The 24,830-nt window shown below is 44.1% G+C and overlaps 1 protein-coding gene across 1 annotated transcript in view; it reads left to right on the top strand.

The window, feature by feature from the left end:
• Positions 1–24,830, top strand: part of pygb (phosphorylase, glycogen; brain) — a 116,438-nt gene that overhangs the window by 74,029 nt on the left and 17,579 nt on the right. Inside the window, exons 13-16 of the mRNA XM_041214438.1 lie at positions 1,014–1,115; positions 1,614–1,761; positions 14,136–14,194; positions 18,796–18,937. Of these exons, the coding sequence (XP_041070372.1) occupies positions 1,014–1,115; positions 1,614–1,761; positions 14,136–14,194; positions 18,796–18,937 (451 nt within the window). The remainder of the gene's footprint in view (positions 1–1,013; positions 1,116–1,613; positions 1,762–14,135; positions 14,195–18,795; positions 18,938–24,830) is intronic.

Below are 24,830 nucleotides of genomic sequence, written 5' to 3' on the forward strand. Positions count from 1 at the left end.
TGATTCATTTTAGCAGGAAGAATATGGAGAGACAGTATAAAATAAAGGAAGAGCCTCTAAAGGAGGTGCAGGAACAGAGGAACCTCGGTGTATACGTACATGGGCCATTGAAGATGGCAGGGTATGTTGAGAGAGCAGTTAATAAAGCATATTGTATCTTAGGCTTTATTAATAGGGGCATTAACTACAAGAGTAAGGAAGTCATGTTGAACTTATATATGACACTAGTTAGGCCTCACCTGGAGTACTGCGTCCAGTTCTGGGCACCTTACTTGAGGAAGGATATGAAAGCATTGGAGAGAGTACAGAGGATGTTCACAAGAATGATTCCAGGGATAAAGAGCTGTAGCTATGAGGATCGACTGGAGAGATTGGGACTCTCTTTTGCCTTGGAGAAAAGAAGGCTGAGAGGAGACTTGATAGAGGTATTCAAGATCTTGAGGGTTATGGACGAGGTAAATAGTGAGAAGCTGTTCTTACTCGAGTACATCAAGAACTAGAGTGCACAGATTCGAAATAATTGACAAAAGGAGGAAATGAGATGTGAGGAAGAATTTTTCACCCAGAGAATGGTTGGAATCTGGAACAAACTTGCTGAACGGGTGGTGCAGGCAGGTTCAATCGAGGTATTCAAAAGGGAATTGGATTGCTGCCTGACAAGAGAGAATGTGCAAGGTTACAGGGCTAAGGCAGGGGAGTGAGACTAGGTGGAATGCTGTTTGAGAGCCAGTGCAGACTTGATGGGCTGAATGGCGTCATTTTGTGTTATAAAGATACTATAATACTGTGACCAGGCTTTTGGTCACCTGCCCTAATACATCATTCTATAATTTGGTGTTTTTTTTATAACACTCCTGCGAAGCACCTTGGGATGTTTTCCTACATTAATTGCAGTATACAAATGAAAGTTGCTGTTATAATGTGAGGAAGTGTGCCCTTCGCAAAGCCCCTTGCTTTGTCTCAGCCCACTTTGAATTTAGCCAGTAAGAATAATATAATCTTTTTCCCCGTAGAGGATCGGAGAGGGTTTCATCACAGACCTACAGCAGCTGAAGAAGCTGTTGAACCACGTCAACAATGAAGCTTTCATTAGAGATGTGGCCAATGTTAAACAGGTACAATTAACATTTCAAATTAGCTCTTTTTCTGTAGCTTATGTTGTATGAAATTAAAGATCACATATGTTACAAGGTGCCATCAGCACAGCTTTAGGTGTCACCCTTGGCTCAGTAGCAGCACTCTCTCCTGAGTCAGAAGGCTGTGGGTTTAAATCCTATTCAAGAGTCTTGAGCCCCAAAATCCAGTGAAGGACTGTCATTGTCATCTTTCAGATGAGGTGTTAAATTGAGGCTCGTTTTGCTTTCTCGGATAAATGTAAATGATCGCATGGCACTCTTTTGATGAAGAGAAAGGCAGTTCTTCCCAGTGCCTTCACCAATATTTGTAGTTATCTAGTTATTGTTTGTGGGACCTTACTGTGTGCAAATTGGCTCCTGTGTTTCCTGCATTACAACCTCACACTTCAAAAGTACTCATTTTTGTAACATTAAGTATGCAATAAATGTAAAAGACTAATGAACCTTTAATGTTGGGATCACACTGTTTTATTTCAGGAGAACAAACTGAAATTTGCTGCTTATTTGGAAAATGAGTACAAGCTCAAAATAAACCCTTCCTCTATCTTCGATGTCCATGTGAAGAGGATCCATGAGTATAAGAGGCAGCTATTAAACTGTTTACATGTTATCACGCTCTACAACCGTAAGTCATAATCTGCGAATGGTTTATATTGCATCACACCCATTATGCATTCTTTGTCAATGACTATAAAGACTTCACATTCAGCCCTTTACCCGCACAGCTACTGCTAGTTACCTACTGCTAAGTAGGTGGTATGAGGATGTAGTACTGAGTTTATACATACTGTTTTCATGTTTGGGTGGTCATTTTGAGCTCTATCTAGCTATAAGAGCCTTATGAGTTTGATCTTTCAAGATGTAGTGGGAATGGAACTAGAGTGTGCTTAACCTCATGAGGATGGGCTGCATGTAAAATTTGTCCCAACTGGCACGACTTGGTAATCTCACTCCAGCCAAGGGAATAGCTAATGCAGAAAATGGAAAGTGCCTCAATGGTGCAGCACATAGTATTGTTTTAAGGTTGTGAGCTGAAGCACATGGTGGTGGTAGAGGAGAGGGTACTTCACATTGTAATGATCTGTGATGTACCTGACCTTGCATGTCAGATGTTGTATAGCTAATAAGGTTTCCATATTTCACAAATAGCATGGCCTCATGAACATAAGGCGCTGCTGAAGAAGCTTTGGTAAGTTGCTGTAGTTCATCTTGAAGATCGTGCACACTGCTGCCATTGGTGGTGGAAGGATTGAACATTTAAGGTGGAGAATGAGGTGTCAATTAAGTGGGCTTCTTTGTCCTGGATGGGGTCAAGCTTTTTGAGTGTTGTTGGAACTGTACTCATCCAGGCAAGTAGAGTGTATTCTGTCCCACTCCTGATTTGTGACTTGTAAGAGGTGGATAGGCTTTGGGAAGTCAGGAGGTGAGTTACTTACCACATGATTCCCAGCCCTGACCTTCTGTTGTACCCATAGTATTTATGTGACTAGTCCAGTTAATTTTTGGACAGTGGTAGCCCCAAGGATACTGATTGTGGAGATTTAGCAATGGTAATGCTGTTGAATGGCAAGGGGAGATGGTTAAGTTCTCTACTGTGGGAGATAGTCATTGCCTGACACCTGTATAGCACACATGTTACTTCCAGTTATCAGCCCAAAGCTGAATGTTATCCAAGTCTTGCTGAATGCAGGCATGCACTGCTTCATTAAATGAGGAGTCGCAAATGGCACTGAATACTGTGCAATCATCTGTGAACCTCCCCACTTCTGATCCTGTGATGGAGGGAAGGTCATTGATGAAACAGCTGAAGATGGTTGGACATCTTCTTGGGCTAGAACACTACCTCGAGGAACTCCAGCTATGTTCTGAGGCTGAGATAGTCATTGCCTGACACCTGTATAGCACACATGTTACTTCCAGTTATCAGCCCAAAGCTGAATGTTATCCAAGTCTTGCTGAATGCAGGCATGCACTGCTTCATTAAATGAGGAGTCGCAAATGGCACTGAATACTGTGCAATCATCTGTGAACCTCCCCACTTCTGATCCTGTGATGGAGGGAAGGTCATTGATGAAACAGCTGAAGATGGTTGGACATCTTCTTGGGCTAGAACACTACCTCGAGGAACTCCAGCTATGTTCTGAGGCTGAGATAGTCATTGCCTGACACCTGTATAGCACACATGTTACTTCCAGTTATCAGCCCAAAGCTGAATGTTATCCAAGTCTTGCTGAATGCAGGCATGCACTGCTTCATTAAATGAGGAGTCGCAAATGGCACTGAATACTGTGCAATCATCTGTGAACCTCCCCACTTCTGATCCTGTGATGGAGGGAAGGTCATTGATGAAACAGCTGAAGATGGTTGGACATCTTCTTGGGCTAGAACACTACCTCGAGGAACTCCAGCTATGTTCTGAGGCTGAGATAATTGATGTCCAACAATGACCTTCCTTTTTGCAAGGTATAACTCCCAACCAGTAACAGGTTTTCTCCCGATACCCATTGGCTTCAATTTTGCTAGGGCTACTTGATGCTGCACTTGGTCAAATGCTGCCTTGATGTCAAGGGCAGTCATTCTCACATCACTTTTTTTTTGTCGACGTTTGAACCAAGGCTGTAATGAGGACAGGAGCTGAGTGGCCCTGGCTGAACATCGGTGAGCAAGTTATTGCTGTGAAAGTGCCATTTGATAGTGCTGTCAATGACACCCTCCATTACTTTGCTGATGATTGAGTGGACCGATGGGGTGGTAATTGGCCAGATTCGATTTGTTCTGCTTTTTGTGGATAGGATATATGTGGGAAATTTTCCATATTGTCGGGTGGTAGGTGGCAGTCTTGTAGCAATACCAGAACAGTTTGGGTGAGGGCACAGCTAGTTCTATTATATGTGCCTTCAGTTTTACAGTAGAATGTTGTCAGGGCTCACAGCCTATGCTGAATCCGGAGCCTGCAACTATTTCTTGAAATCACATGGTATGAATCTCTTTGGCTGAAGACTCGCATCTGTGATGCTGAGGCCTCAGGAGGAGGCCAAGATGATCCAACATCATCCTGTTAGCACTACTGGCTGAAGATGGTTGCACATGCCGAAACCTTGTCTTCTGCACTGACGTGTTGGGCTCCCCCATCATTTGAGGATGGGGATGTATGTGGAGCTTCCTCCTTCGGAGGGTTGTTTAATTGTCCACCACCATTCACAACTGGATGTGGCAGGCTGTAGAGCTTTAATTGGTTCCCTTGGTTGTGGAATTGTTTAGCTCTATCACATGCTGCTTCTGCTGTTTAGCATTCATGTAGCCCTGGTGTTGTAACGTCATTAGGTTGGCATCTCATTTTTAGGTATGCTGGGTGTTGCTTCAGGCATGCTTTTCTGCACTCCTCATTGTCTCCTCCCTTGACAGTGATGGTAGAGTGAAGGATATGCTGGGCCATAAGGTTGAAAATTTTATTTGAGTACAATTCTGTTGCTGTTGGTCCACTGTGCCTCATGCCAAGTTGTGAGCTGCTAGATCCGTTCTGGTTTGTTCTGTTGCCTTATCGTATTCTGTATTTTTTTTAAAATTCATTCATGGGTTGTGGGTTTCGCTGGCTGGGTCAGCATTTATTGCCCATCCCTAGTTGCCCTTGAGAAGGTGGTGGTGAGCTGCCTTCTTGAACTGCTGCAGTCCATGTGCTGTAGGTTCTTTTTTGTGACTTTCTAGCAGTTTGTTACAACTGCGAGGCTTGCTAGCTAGGCCATTTCAGAGGGCATGTACACCTGGAGTCATGTGAAGGCCAGACCAGGTAAGGATGACAGATTTCCTTCCCTAAAGGACATTAGTGAACCAGATGGGTTTTTACAACAATCGACAATGATTCCATGGTCATCATTAGGCTTTTAATTCCAGATTTTTATTGAATTCAAATCCCACCATTTGCCATGGTGGGATTTGAACCTGGGTCCCCAAAGCATTACCCCCCTGGGTCTCTGGATTACTAGTCCAGCAACAAAACCATTACACCATCACCTCATTTACTCAGGCTTTTTCTTCCTTGCCCGAACTGATGGAACTGCTTAACCTGTTTTTCAACCTGGGCATGCATGGTCTATATGCTCTTTGACATCCTTGGATCCTAGATTTGGGAGTCACACCCTTTCCCTTTCCAGGAAAATGATTGTTCTGAACTCCCTCTATCCCCTCCTCGAATGCTTTCCACTGTTCTGACATCAATTAGTTGTCTTAAATCCACTTTTACCATACCACCTCTCAGTTTATTAAAATTGGCCTTTTCCCCAATTGAAAGTAGATGTTAAGGAGTGTCTTAAAGGAAGAAAGGGAAGTAGAGAGAAGGAGAGGTTTGGGAAGGGAATTGTAGAGCTTAGGATCTCCGCAATGCCACCAGTGATGGAGCAACTAAAATCCAGAAACCCAAGAGACTGGAATTAGAAGAGCACAGATATTTCGGAGGGTTGTGGGGCTGGAGGAGATTATAGAGATAGAGAGGCACCAGGCCATGGAGGGATTTTAAAACAATGATGAGAATTTTAAAATCGAGGCATTGTGTAACTGGGAGTCCGTATTGGTCAGTGAGCACATAGGTGATGTGTGAATGGGATTTGGTTAGGATAGGGGGGAGCAGAATTTTGGATGACCTCGTTAAGAAGATAGAACGTGGGCGGCTGGCCTGGAGTGTTTTAGAATAGTCAAAACAGGATGTAACAAAGGTATGGATGAAGGTTTCAGCAGCATAAAGATCTGATGTGGGTGGAGTTGGGCAATTTTACAAAAGTGAAAATAGGCCATCTTAGTGATGGCTTGGATATGTGGCTCAAAGCTCCTCTTGGGGTTAAATATGACCCAACATTTGTGAACAGTTTGGCTTAGCCTCAAGCATTTGCCAGAGAAAGGGAATGAGATTTATAGCATGGACTAAAGACAGTGGCTTCAGTCTTTCCAATATTTAATTGAAGGAAATTTCTGCTCATGCAATACGGGATGTCGGACACAACGGAGGGGTGCAGAGAGGTACAGCTGGATGTCATCAGCATACATGTGGAAACGGATATGTGTTTTTGGATGATATAGCCAAAAGAAATTGGGGGCTAAGAATAGATCCATTGGGGGACACTGAAGGTAGCTGTGTAGAAATGGGAAGATAAGCCATTGATGGCAATTCTTTGGCTGTGATTAGATAGATAAGAATGGAACCAAGCAGGTGCAGTCCCATCCTTCTCAATATAAGTGGAGAGGTGATGGAGGAGGATGATGTAATGAGGAGGGATAGTTTCTTTGTCTCAGTCATGAAGGATGTCATTTTTGACTTTGATAAGAACCATTTCTGTACTCTGGCAGGGGCAGAAATCTAATTGGAAGGATTCAAACATGGAGTTCTGGGATAGATGGACATGAATTTGGAAGTTGACAACATATTCAAGGACTTTTGGGAGGAAAGAGAAGTTGAAGAAGGGGCTGTGGTTTGCAAATGCAGGAGGGATCAGGGTTTGGTGTTTTGAGGAGAAGGGTGATGATGACAGGCTTGAAGGAGAGAGGGACAGTACCTGAGGGGCAAGAATAGTGAACAATGTCACCTGACATGGAGGCCAGGAAGGGAAGTTGGGTAGTCAGTGGTTTTGTGGGAACAGGAGGTGAATCTCATGAAAAGATGAACTCAGAGAAATCACCAGGGGAGATAGGAGAGAACCTAGAGAAAGATAAAAGTTCAATCTAGGCCAGGGGGAGCCTTAGAGGAGGTTTGGGCAAGGGGAAGGGAGGGAAATGCCAAGGACAGTTGATTGGATCTCCATCTTGGTGACAAAAATGTGCATGAGCTTCCCGAACAAATTGGAGGTGACAGTGGAGGATACAGGGGAGGAGGGTTTAAGCAGATGGCTCACAGTAGAACGAAGAGGCCAGGCATTATATTTGCATTCCAGGATGATCCTGGAATTGAGTGGTTTTCAAAGATGAAAGCAAGACCTGATGGCCCGTTACGTGGTCCAGCCAGAGCTGGCGGTAAATGGCTAAACCAGTTGTTCACCATACCCATTCAAGTTTGTGTTCCTTGGACTTGAGGGAATGGAAATAAGGGCTGTACCAGGGGACCTGGCCAGAGTGAGTGTGAATAAAGGTTTTAATAGAAACTAGAGCATCGAAGGTGGAGGAACTCTGTGGTGGGTCGGTGCAAGTTCAGGAACTCGGTGGGAGGACGAAGTAGGAAGAATGAGAAGAGGCAATATGAACTAAATGGTGCCATTTTAAAATGGGTGCCAGAACAGAGAGATCTGTGGGTGTAAACAAGTCTCTGAAAGTGACAGAACAGTGGAGAAGGCTATTAAAAGGCTTACAGGATCCTTGGCTTTATTAATTGGAATACAAAACAGAAGTTACACTAAACCTTTCTAAAAAGTTGTGTAAGATCCTGTTCCTAAACAAAACCAAAAATACATTATAGAAAAACTCAGCAGGTCTGGCAACATCTGTGGAGAGGAGCACAGTTAACGTTTTGAGTCCGAATGACCCCTCAACAGAAGTAAGTGAAAATAGAAGAGAGGTGAAATATAAGCTGGTTTAAGAGGGGGTGGGATAAGTAGAGCTGAATGGAGGGCCAGTGATAGGTGGAGATAACCAAAAGATGTCACAGACAAAAGAACAAAGGGGTGATGAAGGTGGTGATATTATCTAAGGAATGTGCTAATTAAGGGTAGAAAGCAGGACAAGCAAGGTACAGAGCCCTAGTGGGGGTGGGGTGGGTGAAGGAATCAAAAAAGGCTGAAAGGTAGAGATAAAACAATGGATGGAAATACATTTAAAAATAACAGAAGTAGGTGGGAAAAGAAAAATCTATATAAATTATTGGAAGAAAAGGAGGGGAATCGGAAAGGGGGTGGGGATGGAGGAGAGAGTTCATGATCTAAAATTGTTGAAATCAATATTCAGTCCGGAAGGCTGTAAAGTGCCTAGTCCGAAAATGAGGTGCTGTTCCAGCGTTGAGCTTCACTGGAACAATGCAGCAAGCCAAGGACGGACATGTGGGCATGAGAGCAGGTTGGAGTGTTGAAATGGCAAAAGACAGGGAACTCAGGGTAATGCTTGCAGACAGACCGAAGGTGTTCTGCAAAGCAGTCACCCACTCTGCGTTTGGTCTCTCCAATGTAGAGGAAACCGCATTGGGAGCAACGAATGTAGTAGACTAAAGTGAGGAAAGTGCAAGTGAAATACTGTTTCACTTGAAAGGAGTGTTTGGGCCCTTGGACAGTGAGGAGAGGGGAAGTGAAGGGGCAGGTGTTGCACCTTCTGCGGTTGCATGGGAAGGTGCCGTGGGAGGGGGTGATGGAGGAGTGGACCGGGGTGTCTTGGAGGGAACGATCCCTGCAGAATGCCACCGGGGGGGTGAAGGGAAGATGTGGTGGCATCATGCTGGAGTTGGCAGAAATGGCAGAGGATGATCCTTTGAATGCGGAGGCTGGTGAGGTGATAAGTGAGGACAAGGGGGACCCTATCATGTTTCTGGGAGGGAGAAGAAGGTGTGAGGGCGGATGCGCGGTAGATGGGTCCAACACGGTTGGAGGCCCTGTCAATCACCGTGGGTGGAAAACCTCAGTTAAGAAAGAAGGAGGACGTGTCAGAGGAACTGTTTTTGAAAGTGGCATCATCAGAACAGATGCGATGGAGGTGAAGGAACTGAGAGAATGATATGAAGTCCTTACAGGAAGCGGGGTGTGAGGAACTGTAATCAAGGTAGCTGTGGAAGTCTGTAGGCTTGTAATAGATATTGGTGGATAGTCTATCACCAGAAATTAAGACAGAGAGGTCAGAGAAGGGAAGGAAAGTGTCAGAGATGGACCATGTGAAAATGATGGAGTGATAGAAATTGGAAGCAAAATTACTAAGTTTTTCCAGGTCCAGACGAGAGCATGAAGCAGCACCGAAATAATCATCGATGTACCGGAGAAAGAGCTATGGGAGGGGGCCGGAGTAGGACTGGAACAAGGAATGTTCCACATACCCAATAAAGAGACAGGCATAACTGGGGCCCATGCGGGTACCCATAGCCACACCTTTTATTTGGAGGAAGTGAGAGGAGTTTAAGGAGAAATTGTTCAGTGTAAGAACAGGTTCAGCCAGACGGAGGAGAGTAGTGGTGGATGGGGATTGTTCGGACCTCTGTTTGAGGAAGAAGCTAAGGGCCCTCAGACCATCCCGGTGGGGGATGGAGGTGTAGAGGGATTGGACGTCCATGGTGAAGAGGAGGCAGTTGGGGCCAGGAACTGGAAATTGTTAATATGATGTAGAGCGTGAGAGGAATCACGGATGTAGGTGGGAAGGGATTGGACAAGGGGAGAGAAAATGGAGTCAAGATAGCAAGAAATGAGTTCCGTGGGGCAGGAACAGGCTGATACGATCGGCCTGCCGGGACAGTCCTGTTTGTGGATTTTGGGTAGGAGATAGAAGCGGGCCGTCCGAGGTTGGGAGACTGTCAGGTTGGAAGCTGTGGAAGGAAGATCTCCAGAGGAGATGAGGTCAGTAACAGTCCTGGAAACAATGGCTTGATGTTCAGTGGTGGGGTTCCTAAAGGTCCTTGTCTTGGATATCAACAGCACACAACAACTTGGATGAAATTTCAACAAAGGTGTTGCGCCTTTATTAAACCACTAAGCAATGGTACATACTCACGATGATACCAGCATCCTTACTGTACTGTGAGTCTATCAATTTAATTTTTACTTTCCCCTAGCCATTTTCTTTAACCCCAGGCTTTCTTCGGTATCTCCACCTTGTGGTGTGGTGGGGTTTACAGAAACCAATTGTTTTAATTTATTATCTGACTTCTGAAAAACCTTGTCCCATTTCTCAGCACAGGTAAGTGCCCGAACTGAAAAGTCTTTACTCGTTTTAGCTTTTAGCCTTTCCTCATCCATCCATCCTTGGATGACTGCTACTGCTTCGAAAGGGATCCTCTCCCTGTTCGCTTGACTCTCCGTGAGCAGTGTCTGAGTCGGTTTAATAGACACATTGTCTACTTCATCCCTCTCCAGATAACCTTTACAAACGTCTGTTTAAGAGGTAATTTCCCTGGCACCTACTTCATGACCAACGCATCCATAGTATGTTCTGCCATTTCTTTTATCTTGCCTCCTGGCTGACTCGCCAGATCCTGTAAGACTGTGTCCCTGGTCTAAAGGTCCTTGTCTTGGATATCAACAGTACACAACTTGGATGAAATTTCAACAAAGGTGATACGCCTTTATTAAACCACTAAGCAATAGTACATGCTCACGATAATGCCGGTTGCTGAGCTTCCCTGCAAACTGGAGTCCATTTCGGTGCTCAGTCTGCTGAGGAATCCTCCATGTGCATCTTCTGAGCAACTGACCAAAATGCTCTAAACAGCAACCTGGATACAGAAATCAGTTAATTCCACACACAAGCAGAGAAAATGAGCATGTGCTTTTTAAAAAAAAACAAATGGATTAGGTCAGCGGTCTTGTGGTTCTTTCTTCATTTGGGTTTCCAACAACTGTAATAGAAAAAAACTATGGAAAAAGTGAAGTATCACCAGAAAACTTACAGTATTCTTACTCAAATGCAAAGAGCCAGTAAGTTTCCACACAAAAGAAAAAGCAATCACACAGTTTCTCACAGCTCATTAATTTCAAGCATTTCAAGTCTCAGCATTTTTCCCACAGCTACAGGCAGGTTCTTAAAGAGACAATCCCTTAATCAAAATACAAAAAAACACGAATTTCCATACTCCTTCATTTCATTATAGCTTAACTTATCTTTTTCCCCATTTAAACCAACTTCCAATTCCTGATGCTATCTGCATTATCCATTCTGCACTGATTCAGAATCTCAAACACGTTCTCACCTGAACACATCATTCATTACCCCCTGCAAAATCTCCTCTTTTTCTGGGAGAGTGTGGTAACACAAAATCCCAACACTAATTCCACATACCTCTAGACCATGCTTATAATTCTCACATTTAACTGGTTATGCAGTTTCCACAAATCCATAATTAAACCTTGTTAAATTGACATAGGCAAAGTCAACAATCACATTCACACTTTCATATTTCCGTGCGCCTAAATGAAGTCCTATAATGAGAGAAACTCCAAATGCCAAAAGTATCCCCAGATCGCAAGCTCCGGGGGGAGAGGAAAAAACAAATTAGAGTTTAAACGAGGTTAAAGTCTCAAACGTAATACAAATGTATACACACATTAAACAAACAGAACAAAAAGCTTAAAACATAGTAGACTACAGAGAATTAATAGCCCTTTAGTTCGGCAACATAAACCCAGCACTTATAAACACACAGGTAAATCACATTCAGGCAGGAAAAAGATTTATACCTCAACAAGATACACAAACAGATACTCACACGTAAGTTATGTCTTTTCTTTTTTTACCTTTTCATACAGCATCTTAACTATACTGTGGGTCTATCAATTTAATTTTTACTTTCTCTTAACCATTTTCTTCAAGCCAAACTTACTTCTATATTTCCACCTTACTTGTGGAGTGGTGGGGTTTACAGAAATCAATTGCTTTAATTTATTACCTGACTTTAGAAAAACCTTGTCACATTTCTCAGCACAGGGAAGCGCCCGAAATGAAAAGTCTTTACCCGTTTCAACTCTTAGCCTTTTCTCATCCATCCATCCTTGGATAACTGCTACTTCTTCGAAAGGGACCCTCTCCCCATTCTCTAGACTCTCCGTGAGCAATGTATGAGCCTGTTTAGTAGACACATTGTCTACTTCATCCCCCTTCCAGGATAACCTGCACACACCTCTGTTTAAGAGGTAATTTCCTTGCCACCTACTTGGTGACTAACCCATCCATAGTATGTTCTGCTATTTCTTTTATCTTAAGACCCCTGGCTGACTCCCCAGATCCTGTAAGACCGTGTCCCTGGTCTAAAGGTCCTTGTCTTGGATATCAACAGTACACAACTTGGATGAAATTTCAACAAAGGTGATACACCTTTATTAAACCACTAAGCAATAGTACATGCTCACGATAATACCAGTTGCATAGCTTCCCTGCAAACTGGAGTCCATTTCGGTGCTCAGTCTGCTGAGGAATCCTCCATGTGCATCTTCTGAGAAATTGACCAAATTACTCTAACCACTGCAAGTAGAGGTGGTTCTGTGGACTCTTTCTTTATCCCTATCTTTGCTATGGCCCAGTGCCATATAAGTTAAATTCTGCTTTTAGTCCATTTAATTGATTTTCAATTACATCACTGTACATCTTCCTGCTTTCTCCAGATGCACCCTGGTTAGGTCCCCTATGAGGTACTGTGGCCAGCTTGACTCCGCTTTGTTATCTCCAACGCCGTTATCAATCTCCAGAGCTGGGAGAAGGCAGCACATTTATTGCCCCTTAATGAAGCTCAGTCTGTTTATCTTCCTGGTACGAGTTCTCCTACAGTTTCATTTTGCAGAACTTTCTGATTCTAGTAAGACTTACACTTGACTATATTAACCAGCCTGCTTTGTGTTTTGAGCCCACTCTGCAGTTCAGTACAGTTCTTTGCATATCTTCAGTCTTCAGTCTGAGTCCTTATACCTTGAAGTTCCATGTTACCACCATGAGACAGACTCCACACACACGGTTACACCACAACCAGTCTACATTAATTAATATAAAATAAATAAAGAAGCAGTTAAATGGTTGAGAAGTAATTGCACATTAAAAAGATAAATAATATTGGTTTACAGTTAATCTTGGAGCTGGAATATGTGACAAATTCGAGGCCCCACACTTTAAGAAGGATGCAAAGCCCTTAGAGGGTGCAAAGATAAACACGAGAGTCTAGAGAAACTGGGGTCGTTCGCCTTAAAAGAATGAATGTATTCTATGTTCCTACCGACATACAACTAAGTTACATTTCTGTGTAATTTGCCAGACTTGGCTATTCCAGTGTTCTTCTGGTCAGCCTCCCATCTTCCACCCTCAATGAACTTGAGCTTATCCAAAACTCTGCTGCATGTATTCTGACTTGCTACAAGTCTTGTCAGCTGAACTCAGGAGTGCAAATACTATGCATTCCCTGAACGCGGGAGTGTGAGCACTTCACACTTTGAAGAGGATATTATGAGTATACTATGAGTGCTCCTAACCCAGGAGTTTGAGCTGCCTTTGTTCTTGAAAGTGGTAGCGTTAGCACTGTGGTCGTTGGATCTTTCCTGACAACGACGATCAAATTGCACATTGCAGAGACCTTGGATTACTCTATGGGTGGCAAGATCAAATTGCATTCTGGACAAACCATTGTCCTCTAAGGGCTTCAATCAGAAATCTAGTCCAATCTATCTGTGGTGCAAATAAACACTGCCAATACCAGCACTCGTTTGAGAGAATTTGAGTGGTGGTTCTGACGTAATGTTGAGACTGGAGAACTGTAAATGACCTAATTTGAGTTTACATTGAGCTAAGAAGCCAAGGAGAAGAAAGCAAGTGCTGGATAGAGATGTAAAAAGTGACTCGGGACACAGATGATTCAGGCTAGTTCAGAACCAACAACAGTTGGAGTGAATTTAAGGATTTGCTCTACCAGGATGAAAAGAAACCTTGGCTGTAGTGTGTACTGTCTAAAGGGTATGATAGAGTTTTTCAATCCAAATCCAAGTTTTCCCCTCTAAGTCAGATCCCACCCTCACTTGGACATTTATCGCCAATCCTTGATCATGGTTGGGCCAAAATCCTGGATCCTCTTACCTAGTTACACTGGGAGTACCTTCATCTCATGGACTACAGCAGTCCAAGAAGCAGTTCACCACCATCTTCTGAAGGACACCTAGTGATGACCAATTAATGTTGGCTTTGCCAGTGATGCACACAACCCAAAAATGAATTTTTAAAATGTAATTCCACCATTCGTCAATGCTGAGCTAATAATAGTTTTAATTAATAATCGTAGATGCTCTCATTGTAATTCTAAACACAAGATCCAAGGTACTAGCAATAGTGTTTTATTTTGAAATGATCTCCCTTCTCTTTCAGGCATCAAAAAGGAGCCGAACAAAACCTTTGTGCCAAGGACAGTCCTGATCGGAGGGAAGGTAAGGAAAAGGAAAAACAAAAAACAGTGAAGGGATCTCATTTCAGCAGCTAGTCACATTCCTTTACAGAAGCAAATGTTTCGGGGCATTGAAGGTTGTGTTTGTAGCTGCCTGAATGAAGTGCTTTGACCAAGCTTTCAGAAACACAGTAAGATGAGACATGCCTTGATTTTAAAATTCTCATCCTTTTGTTCAAATCCCTCCATGGCCTCATCCCTCCCTATCTCTGTAAACTCCTCCAGCCCTCCTACTTGGTGTGAGTTCTGCGCTGTTCCATTTCTGACCTCGTTGGCATCCACATGCCCTTCAGCCCACCATTGGCGTTCAGCTGTCTAGGCTCTAATCTCTAGAATTCACTCCTTAAACTTCTCCACCTATCTCCCTCTGCTCCTCTAAGACACTTCTTAAAACCTAGTTCTTTGGCAAGCTTATGGTCATCTGTCCTAATGCCCTTGCATGGCATCAAATTTCATAAGATTATAAGAAATAGGAGCATTGTGCCTGCTCCATCATTGAATAAGATCTCAGATGATCTAACTATGGCCTTAACTCCACTTTCCTGCCTGTTCCCCATAACCCTTCATTCCCTTGACAGTGAAAAATCTGACCAGCTCCGCCCTGAATATATTCAATGACCCAGCCTCCACTGCTTTCTGTGGAAGAGAATTTCAAAGACTAACGACCCTTTGAGAGAGGAAATTCCTCCTTATCTCTATCTTAAATGGGAGACCTCTTATTTTAAGCTGTGCCCTTAGATCGTCATCATTTCATCACCATTGCTCCACTACTCCCCAAGTTCTATCCATCTCTGACATCTCATCACAGTGCCTGTTTGGCCAAAATACTGCAATAAGATCAGCAAAAACCTTTCCATAACATCATCATCCAATAACGTGTTCACTACTACAAAAGAAACAGCTATTCACTTATTTTTCCTGTCTGTCCTCATTCTCTGAGGCAGTGCTACCCCTGTATCTGCAGCATGGCTGGTGGAAGCCTACTGACTTTCACTAGGGGAGCCTTAGAAGACCACCTCAAGCAGTTTTCTGGCCTAACAGGCCCAGCTTTAGATTGCACCACCTGGGAGTGGGCTGGCTAACTGACAGGCAATGCCAAACGCATTGGTGGGGTGGTAATGGTAGGAGCACAAATGCTGTTACCTGAGAGAGAACAGCAGGTTGTGCTCCACAGTGCCACTGCCACTCAAAAACATGAGATAGGAGCAGGAGTGGAACATATGGCTGTTGTGGCTGCTCTGCCTGCGCCCCATATCCCTTGGTTCCCTGACAGACCAAATTTTTTTTATCTCAGCCTTAACCATAGTCAACGATGGAGCATCCACAGCCTTATGGGGTAGAGAATTCCAAAAGTTCACAACTCTTTGAGTGAAGAAATTTCCCCTCGTCTCATTCCTAAATGATCAACCCCTTATCCTGCCCTCATGTTCTAGCTTCGCCAGATAGTGGAAATAACCCCGCGGTATCTACCAAGTCAAGCCCCTTCAGAATCATCTATGTTTCAATGAGATAACATCTCATTCTTCTAAACTCCAGAGAATGTATGCCCAATTTACTTAGCCTCTTATCCCAGGGACCAACCTTTGCTGTACTGTCTCCAAGGCAAGTATGTGCTTCCTTAAACATGGAGACCAAAACCTCACTCAGTATCCCAGGTGTGGTCTCACCAAAGCCTGGTACAATTGTAGCAAGACTTCCTTATTCTTATACTCCAGTCCCCTTGCAATAAAGATCAACATGCCATTTGACTTCCTAATTGCTTGCTGCACCTGCATGCTAACTTTGAATTCCTGATAAGAGCACACCCAAGTCTCTCTGTTAATCAACATTTACAAGATTCATGCCTTTTAAAAAATATCTTCTGCTTTTCTATTCTTACGAGCAAAGTGAATAATCTCCCACTCACCCAAGGCAGTACCTCAGTAATCTGTTGGAGGACATATTGCTGGAGTGCTGTGAAAGTTTGCTATGCCCATTTGAACACTCAGATCTGTAGCCATGATGACGGCACTCTGCGTGGCAGCAAGAATGAACCTCCTATGAGTTTCATCTGAACTTCCATTGCAGCACTGAGATGTTGAGTCGTTTCTGCTTGTGCTGCAGTGAAAATTGAGACAGCAGCCACCAGATGCTGCATTATGGCTGGGTCCTCAGGTGTTGAGGTGTTGGCCACCACTTTCACGGTGGAAAGGATAGGTTCCAAGCTCTTTGCAGTGCTCTGTGCCACATTGGAGCTGGAATCCTCCAAGCTGACAGTGCTAAGCTGCTGTCTGGCAGGCCTGTCAATGTACCAAGCATCTTGTTTGTATGCTCATCAGCGTTGCTCCACATTGAAGTCCTCATCTGAGCCCCCCTGCAGAACTCATCTGGAAAATTGCCCTCCAGGAAGCTGGCAGATCAACTAACAGCCCTGGCCTGGCTGCAATCCACTCATGTCCAGTGACTCACTGTGGACATATGCCAACTTTAATGAACCTTCTAAGATGCGCTTGTTGCTGGAATCTAGATGGTACCTGAGTATCAGATCAGGTGACTGTGTTTCTATGTTGGAAGTCTGGTGCAGATCTTGCCCTTCATCCTGAGGCTGCAGTAGCTCCCCAGGCAGCTGTTCTTGAGTATCTGAAAGCAGATAATCAGAATTGGGCGGGTGGCTGGTGGCATTGAAAGGAAGAGATCCACAGTTACACCTTCCGTAACTTGCACTTCATGCCAATTAGCAGAATGATGTGGAATTTGAGAAGGGCCATAAGTCAGAAACCTAATGTAACCCTTAACGGCCTCTGTAATGTTGTACGCAATGGCCACTACTAAAACTGACCCCATGATGCGGAGCACAGTCTGTTCCAGTGGGCTTAGGTGATGCAGGAACGTCTGCCACCTTTCAGTTCTGCTCTGCTCCCTCATTTTATGAGCCACCTTGTCCTGAAAGAGAGGGGAGAAAACATCATGACTTTGTTGCACTGTTTGGACGATGTGTCTGCCATAGATGAATAGCTGGTGTGTGGAAGCTGTCAGAGGTGGATGTGAGGCTGGCAACACTGGAGGGTGCGTGAGAATGAGATGGGTTATCTGAATATTAGACCCGAGTCCTGACTGTTAGTGCTGATAGTGATGGGGGTGGGCTGTATTGAGCAGCATGGGAAATTAGTGTTGTATTGGGTAGGAGATGTGATGTTGCATTCACTGACCTTGACCACTGGTTATTTAACCTGCAGCACAACTGCTTGGTCCCTGGGCGAGACTGTGAATTGATCTCCCTACTCTCTTCTAAGGCTGTCTTTTGAGAGCCTCCAGGCAGTCTGCAGAAACATGGCTTCTCCTGTCAATCTCCTTGACTAAGACTCCCAGCACCATATCAGAGAACCTGGGAGTCCTCTCTCTTCCCAGTTCCTCCATCTGGGGTGCTTTTTACCTAATTCCTGCAGAGACTGTCATCCGCAGCTTCCTTAAATGCAGGTTGTCTTTAAGAGGTGCAGGCTGGCTGGAATGCATGCTTGCTACACATGCTGCTGGGCTTCCCATTGAGGGTTCAGCCAGACTGTAGTGTGGGGTTGTACTTGGCTACAATCATAAGAACATAAGAACTAGGAACAGGCAATTCAGCCCCTCGAGCCTGCCCCGCCATTCAATACGATCATGGCTGATCTCATTTTGGCCTCAACTCCAATTTCCTGCCCTCTTGCCATAACCTTTCAACCTGCTACAAATTAAAAGTCTGTCTCTCTCCTCCTCCTCCTCAAATTTATTCAGCGCCCTGGCATCCACTGAACTGAGGTAGTGGATTTCACAGATTCACAACCCTTTGAGAAAAGTAATTCTTCCTCATCTCTGATTTAAATCTACCACCCCTTAGCCTGAAACTATGGCCTCTCATTCTAGAATGCCCCACAGAGGGTATATAAATTATATATATTATAAGCATCCGATCCCCGTGGATCATGCAGAATGAGGAAGCTGCATGAAGTTTGTGTGCTGCCTGTCTCGACTAGTGGGTTCAGATGAATTGTGACCCTAACGTCTGAATACAGGAGCAAAACAATGTTTAGTCATTTAACTTTCATTTGTCTTCCTCGAGTTCATACTTATAATTATCACAATTGTCACATATTCAAAAGTACCTTGTTGGCCTTTATCTCAGGGGGGCTGCAATACAAATGGATGTAAGTTATGTTACGATTGTATAAAACACTAGTTAGATCCCATTTAGAGCACTGCCTTTGGCCAAGGCACTGCACCTCAGGAAGGGTATATTGACTTTGTAAGGGGCACAGTGCAGATTAACCATAATGATGCTGGCTCTAAAAGTACTAAATTATGAGGAAAGCCGCAGGGCTATATTATGTTCCCTTGAGTATAGAAGATTAAGACTGATCTATTGAGGTATTTGAGATGGTTAATATGATATTGCATTCTAACTTCATTATTTCTATATTTATATAAATTACATAATTTTATTATTCCTTGATCTCTCACCACCTGACTAATGTCTAACCATGTATCCGTTTTACCAGTGAAGCTGCTAGTTGTCTCTTGTACAGCTGGGCCTTGCTATCTGCTCAGTGTGTTTCCCCTGGTTCTTTACAGGCAGCTCCGGGCTACCACATGGCCAAGATGATCATCAAACTCATCACTTCGGTTGGAAATATTATTAACAATGACCCCATTGTGGGCGACAGACTGAAGGTCATCTTCTTGGAGAACTACCGGGTGTCTCTGGCTGAAAAAGGTACTGCAGACAGAGTCACAGGAATCAAACCATCTTTTTTGTATGTGTTGAAATCTTTTGGCTATTGCTAGAGAGAAAACAAAAACTATGAGAAGTGGTTTTGCTGAGCCAGTTTTCAGAAACTCTTGGCTGTAAATTTATATAACAATATAGTGGAAGAGCAATGTAGGAACAATATGCCATTTAGCCCCATGAGTTTATTCTACACTTCAGTTAAATCATTGTGATTTGCATTTTAACTCACTTTAGCCCTATAACTCATAATCTATCAATCTCAGTTTTGAAATTTTGAGCTGATCTAGCCTCAACAGCTTTTAGGATTGAGGGAAAATATTTCCAGATTTCGTCTACCCTTTGTGTAAAGAATTGCTTCCTGACATCACCCCTGAATGGCTCAGCTCTAATTTTATGCCCCCTTGCTCTAGATTCCCCACAGGAGGAAATAGCTTAAGTGAAGACTTATATAGTTGTTTGAAAAATCTTCAACTCTCAAGAGCAAAGTATGAATGAGAGAAGTCCTTCAACAGACTAGCCACAAACTATCCTATTGTGGACTCTACCCTGTCTATTTAAAGTCCCAAGGGAACGTTCTATATAAATGCTCCCTGATCTCAGAGACAAATCAAGGATAGAGCATTCATCCATTTCAATAATATAAAACACCTTTGACAAGGTGTTTACTAAAACCCGCTTTCACAGCCATATCTCCTTTCTCAGTGACTGTCTCCGACTTACCCCACATGGATTTCAACTGAAATTCCATCCCTCTTGTTTCGAACCCACCCAGGATTACAGGTATCTCCGGGACATAAAACATTTCTCGGACTGCTGTTCCCGTCACATTCTGAGATCCACACTCAGTGCCATGCGCCGCCATATGAACACACTCGACCTCTCCCTCCAGCAGCACCGCCATACCCTTTTTCGAAGCTGCGTGTGCCCCCAGTTTCATTTTATTCTTCGTCTCATCCAACGCCTCAACAAGAAACTTTTTCTCTTTCTCTCAAGTGCTAAGGAACGCAAGCTCCAACAACTTATCGACACCAACACCTATCTAGGACCCTCCACCCCTGCCTGTCCCTCCGTCCACACCCCACCCCAGCCATGTATTCACTATACCCCCTGACCTTCCCCTCTCCGATGCTGAACGTTCAGTGTTCAGCAAAGGACTTAGTTTCATACCCTTACGCCCTCACCTCAATGAATTTCGGGCTGGGCACGATGTTGAACTCCTCTTCCACCGTCTTCGTCTCTGGGCTCGCTTCTTTGGGCAGGAGTCCTCTCCCCATTCAACGAATCCTTTCACCCACCTCCAATATTCTCCCTCCACCTGGACCCCTCCCTCTGGATTCTTACCTTCTCTTGATCTTTTCATTGAGAACTGTCGGCGCGACGTTAGTCGTCTCAATTTCTCTGCTCCTCTCACCCATTCTAATCTCTCTCTCTCTGAACTTACTGCACTCTGTTCTCTCAGGTCCAACCCTGACTTTGTCATCAAACCCGCTGACAAGGGTGGTGCTGTTGTTGTCTGGCGCACTGACCTCTACCTCGCGGAGGCTGAGCGTCAACTCGCAGACACTTCCTCCTACCTCTCCCTGGACCATGACCCCACCACTGAACATCAAGCCATTGTTTCCAGGACTGTTACTGACCTCATCTCCTCTGGGGATCTTCCTCCCACAGCTTCCAACCTGATATTCGCCCAACCTCGGATGGCCTGCTTCTACCTCCTACCCAAAATCCACAAACAGAACTGTCCTGGTAGACCGATCATCTCAGCTTGCTCCTGCCCCACAGAACTCATTTCTCGTTACCTTGACTCCCTTCTCTCTCCCCTTGTCCAGTCCCTTCCCACCTACATCGGTGATTCCTCTGACACCTTATGTCACATCAACAATTTCCAGTTCCCTGGCCCCAACCACTTCCTCTTCACCATGGACGTCCAATCCCTCTACACCGCCATCCCCCACCAGGATGGTCTGAGGGCCCTTAGCTTCTTCCTCGAACAGAGGCCCGAACATTCTCCATCCACCACTACTCTCCTCCGTCTGGCTGAACTTGTTCTCACACTGAACAATTTCTCCTTCAACTCCTCTCACTTCCTCCAAATAAAAGGTGTGGCTATGGGTACCCGCATGGGCCCCAGCTATGCCTGTCTCTTTATGGGGTATGTGGAACATTCCTTGTTCCAGTCCTACTCCGGCCCCCTTCCACAACTCTTTCTCAGGTACATCGATGATTACTTCAGTGCTGCTTCATGCTCTCGTCGGGACTTGGAAAAATTTATTAATTTTGCTTCCAATCTCCACCCCTCCATCATTTTCACATGGTCCATCTCTGACACTTCCCTTCCCTTCCTTGACCTCTCTGTCTCAATCTCTGGTGATAGACTGTCCACCAATATCCATTACAAGCCTACCGACTCCCACAGCTACCTCGACTACAGCTCCTCACACCCCGCTTCCTGTAAGGACTCCATCCCATTCTCTCAGTTCCTTCGCCTCTGTCGCACCTGCTCCGATGATGCTACCTTCAAAAACAGTTCCTCTGACATGTTCTCCTTCTTCCTTAACCGAGGTTTTCCACCCACGGTCGTTGACAGGGCCCTCAACTGTGTCCGGCCCATCTCCCGCGCATCCGCCCTCACGCCTTCTCCTCCCTCCCAGCAACATGATAGGGTCCCCCTTGTCCTCACTTATCACCTCACCAGCCTCCGCATTCAAAGGATCATCCTCCGCCATTTCCGCCAACTCCAGCATGATGCCACCACCAAACACATCTTCCCTTCACCCCCCCGTGTCAGCATTCCGTAGGGATCGTTCCTTCCGGGACATCCTGGTCCATTCCTCCATCACCCCCTACTCCTCAACCCCCACCTATGGCACCACCCCATGCCCATGCAAAAGATGCAACACCTGCCCCTTCACTTCCTCTCTCCTCACCGTCCAAGGGCCCAAACACTCCTTTCAAGTGAAGCAGCATTTCACTTGCATTTCCCCCAACTTAGTCTGCTGCATTCGTTGCTCCCAATGTGGTCTCCTCTACATTGGAGAGACCAAACGTAAACTGGGCGACCGCTTTGCAGAACACCTGCGGTCTGTCCGCAAGAATGACCCAAACCTCCCTGTCGCTTGCCATTTTAATACTCCACCCTGCTCTCTTGCCCACATGTCTGTTCTTGGCTTGCTGCATTGTTCCAGTGAAGCCCAACGCAAACTGGAGGAACAACACCTCATCTTCCGACTAGGCACTTTACAGCCTTCCGGACTGAATATTGAATTCAACAACTTTAGGTCTTGAACTCCATCCCCACCCCCTTTCTGTTTCTTCCCCCTTCCTTTTGGTTTTTCCAATAAATTATATAGATTTTTCTTTTCCCACCTATTTCCATTATTTTTAAATATTTTTAAACCTTTTATGCTCCCCCCCACCCCCACTAGAGCTATACCTTGAGTGCCCTACCATCCATTCTTAATTAGCACATTCGTTTAGATAATATCACCAACTTCAACACCTATGTGTTATTTTGTTCTGTTGTCTGTGACATCTTTTGATGATCTGCTTCTATCACTGCTTGTTTGTCCCTACAACCACACCACCCCCCTCCACTTCTCTCCCCCCTCTCACACACACACACACACACACACACACACACACCTTAAACCAGCTTATATTTCACCCCTTCCTTGGATTCACCTAGTACTGTTGAAGGGTCATGAGGACTCGAAACGTCAACTCTTTTCTTCTCCGCCGATGCTGCCAGACCTGCTGAGTTTTTCTGGGTAATTCTGTTTTTGTTTTCAATAATATAAAAGCTAAGTACTGCAGAAGCTGGAAACCTGAAATAAAAATAGAAAATCCTAGAAGACTTAGCAAGCCTGGCAGCATCTGTGGAGAGAGAAACAGAGTTAATGTTTCGAGTTCAATATGACTCCTCTTCAGAATTTCACCCATCTCACTTCTCCATTATTTAACTACTTCCGTAGAAAGATAGTGTCAACCCATTGTCCACCACTTCTGACACTGTTACAGCAATATGTATGGGTACTGGAAGCCAGGACTAATAATCCATAGAACATGAGAACCCTTCCATGGCAGTTTAAGAATTAAATGCAATTTTTAAAAACAATGTAAATAACAAGCTTTTATCAGTGAAAGTTGCCATGAAATTCAGATCGTCACAAAAACCCAACTTCACTCATGTCCTTTTGGGGAAAAAATTTTGGTCCAGTCCCTCACCAATGTGTTGGCTCTTAACTGCCATTGCAAGCAACCTAGCAAGTCACTCAGTTGTGCGAAATGGCTAGAAGCCATATCACCACATTCTCAGGGCAACTAAGGATGGACAATAAATGGTTAAATGAGGATTAGCTTTAAGTGCACCATTATTTATCATTGCAGATATATAATCAACCGCTCCTTTTTGAAGAAAGTATTCAATATTGTTCAACAAGCAAATACTTACCTGGGTGCTGACTGCAGAAGTGACCATGTACCTGTAGTTTGCACCATCAAAATAAAGCTGATGAAGTTGGGGGAAAGAAAACAGGGACATTAAATAGACTAGATTGTGAACTAATCAATACAGAGAGCTCAATTAAAAACAAAAAATTAAATTGGATGTTCAAAACCATTTCAAACAGCTTTATGACCAAGGAAACCATTCAACATGGGAAATGTTCAAAGCATCAGTGTTCGAATCATCAAAAAGCACCATTCCAAATTAAAAGAGAAAGAAACAAAAATGGACAACATATGAAATATTAGACCTGATGGAGCACAGAAGTAAAACAATTAGATCAACAGAAATATGAGGAATTGGATAAAAGGATCAAACAAAACTGTGTTGAAGAAAAGGAAAAGTGATTGAACAAAAAATGTGAAGGAATGCAAAAAGTTAAAAACCCAGACTCAAAAATAATGCATAAAGATATTGGGGTAATCACAAGAAAAGTTGGGTATATATCTGGTAGATGCATCGAAGGGAGACATGAGGAAGTTATCATAGGAAAAACATTCCAGTGATAGCTGTAAATTGGGAGGCAGAGGAGACAGGAACTTGGTGAAATTACAGTCACTATGGAAGCGGTGCTGAGCAAACTGATAGAGCTGCAGGCTGACAAGTCTCTGGGTCCTGATGGACTTCATCCTAGGATCTTAAAAGAGGTGGCTAATGAGGTAGTGGATACATTGGTGTTAATTTTCCAAAATTCCCTACTTTCTGGAAAGCAGCATATATAACCCTTCTATTCAAGAAGGGATGGAGGCAAAAAACCAAATGCCAATTAGCTTGTCGTCTGTCGTGGGGAAGGTGTTAGAGTCGATCATTAAAGAGGTTATAGCTGGGCACTTAAAAAAAATACAAGGTAATCGGGAAGAGGCAGCATGGTTTTGTGAAAGGGAAATCGTGTTTAACCAATTTCAGACTTCTTTGAAGGAGCAGCTGTACTTGGATCTTCAGAAGGTGTTTGATAAGGTGCCACATCAAAGGTTATTGTGGAATAAAAGCTCATGGGTAAGGGGTGACATATTAGCCTGGATAAAGGATTGGCTGGCTGGCAGAAAAGAGTATGCATAAATGGGTCTTTGTCCGATTGGCAGGATGTGACTAGTGGAGGCCTGCAGGGCCTCAACTTTTAACAATTTACATCGTTTACTTAGATGAGGGGAGCGAAGGCATGTGTAGCTAAATTTGCAGATGACACAAAGATAGGTAGCGAAGTATATTGCGAAGAAGACATAAGGAGTTTTCAGGCGGATATGGATAAGTTGAGTGAGTGGGCAAAAATCTGAAAGATGGGGTACAATGTGGGAAAATGTGAAATTGTTCGCTTTGGCAGGAAGAATAAAAAAAGCAGAGTATTACTTAAACGGGGAACGATTGCGGAATTCC

Source organism: Carcharodon carcharias, chromosome 2, assembly GCF_017639515.1.
Source record: "Carcharodon carcharias isolate sCarCar2 chromosome 2, sCarCar2.pri, whole genome shotgun sequence".
Lineage (NCBI taxonomy): Eukaryota > Metazoa > Chordata > Chondrichthyes > Lamniformes > Lamnidae > Carcharodon > Carcharodon carcharias.